The sequence below is a fragment of the Sinocyclocheilus grahami genome, unplaced genomic scaffold (genome assembly GCF_001515645.1).
Source record: "Sinocyclocheilus grahami isolate Dianchi unplaced genomic scaffold, SAMN03320097.WGS_v1.1 scaffold47763.1, whole genome shotgun sequence".
NCBI lineage: Eukaryota > Metazoa > Chordata > Actinopteri > Cypriniformes > Cyprinidae > Sinocyclocheilus > Sinocyclocheilus grahami.
The window spans coordinates 1-1,021 of NW_015525411.1; the positions used below are offsets into that span (position 1 = coordinate 1).

Genomic DNA, 1,021 nt, shown 5'->3' on the forward strand with positions numbered 1-1,021 from the left:
AAAAAAAAAAAAAAACTCGCTAATCTGTGTAAAATTTTCTTATTTTACAACTTTGTTGTCATGGCAATGCAACACCTCAGGTGGCCACTAAGGAGGTGACCCGTGATGACCAGCAGGTGGAGACAGTCAGGACTGTAACGTCCCTGGTGGTGGTGGTCCAGCCCGTGGTGGGATTGTCCCCCGGGCCCCTCAGCGTGCAGCCCAGCATCATGGCTGTGGATGCAGCGGTGAGAGAGACACTTCCTGATTTCATTAAGAATACCTGAAACTGTTTTCAGGTATTCTTAATGAATACCTGTTGGAATTTTCAGGTGATTACTAGGAACCTGCACCTGGTATCGAGTATCTTTGTGTGTCTGTTTTCAGGGTGACTGCGTGTCTGTGGGGGTGACGACTCTGACCATGTCAGCTGTGCTCAAAGATGCTAATGGGAATCCAGCAGAGGGACTTCATGGAAACACCACCATCCCATTCAGTGACTGCTGGGCCAATTACACTGATTTAGCCATCTTTACAAATGGTGGGTAGCCTTAGTTATACAAATTAAATTTTTTGTATTGCTGTCACTTGTTATTTTAAGTGTTTACAGTAATTTCTCTCCCTGTACCTCTTTTACAGGTGAGAACTTGAAGTTGGCCTTTACTTTGAGTGAATGGAAGGCTGAGTCCAGATCTTTCACACTCAGAACAGCTACAACGCCATCTTCTGTGGTCGTCACTATGGAGGATGATGACTTCCCCAGCAGCTTTGACTCCAGCCCAACTAACTTGTCAGAGTCTGTGTATCTGCTCATGCTGTTGAGTGGTCTACTCCTACTGCTCATGAGACCCTAAATAATCACAACACACAGTGCACTCTCATAAATATATTCTATTGTCTTCTAATGATTTGCCTTTGTCTATATACTACTGTTTTCCCATATGATCATTATCTGTAAGCTACAACTATAAATTCTGAGCACATTCACTCATAATAACTGTAGAACAAAAACAACTGTTACTTTGAACAAAATTAAATATTT

At 42.6% G+C, this 1,021-nt stretch overlaps 1 protein-coding gene across 1 annotated transcript; it reads left to right on the forward strand.

The window, feature by feature from the left end:
• Nucleotides 1–80: 80 nt before the first annotated feature.
• On the forward strand, nucleotides 81–933 carry LOC107580854 (fibrocystin-L-like; the record flags this gene model as incomplete). Its single annotated transcript, XM_016266482.1, has 3 exons — nucleotides 81–227; nucleotides 367–520; nucleotides 619–933. Coding segments are annotated over 3 exons (516 nt in total), but the record flags the coding sequence as incomplete, so codon positions are not given.
• Between the last annotated feature and the right edge of the window lie 88 nt (nucleotides 934–1,021).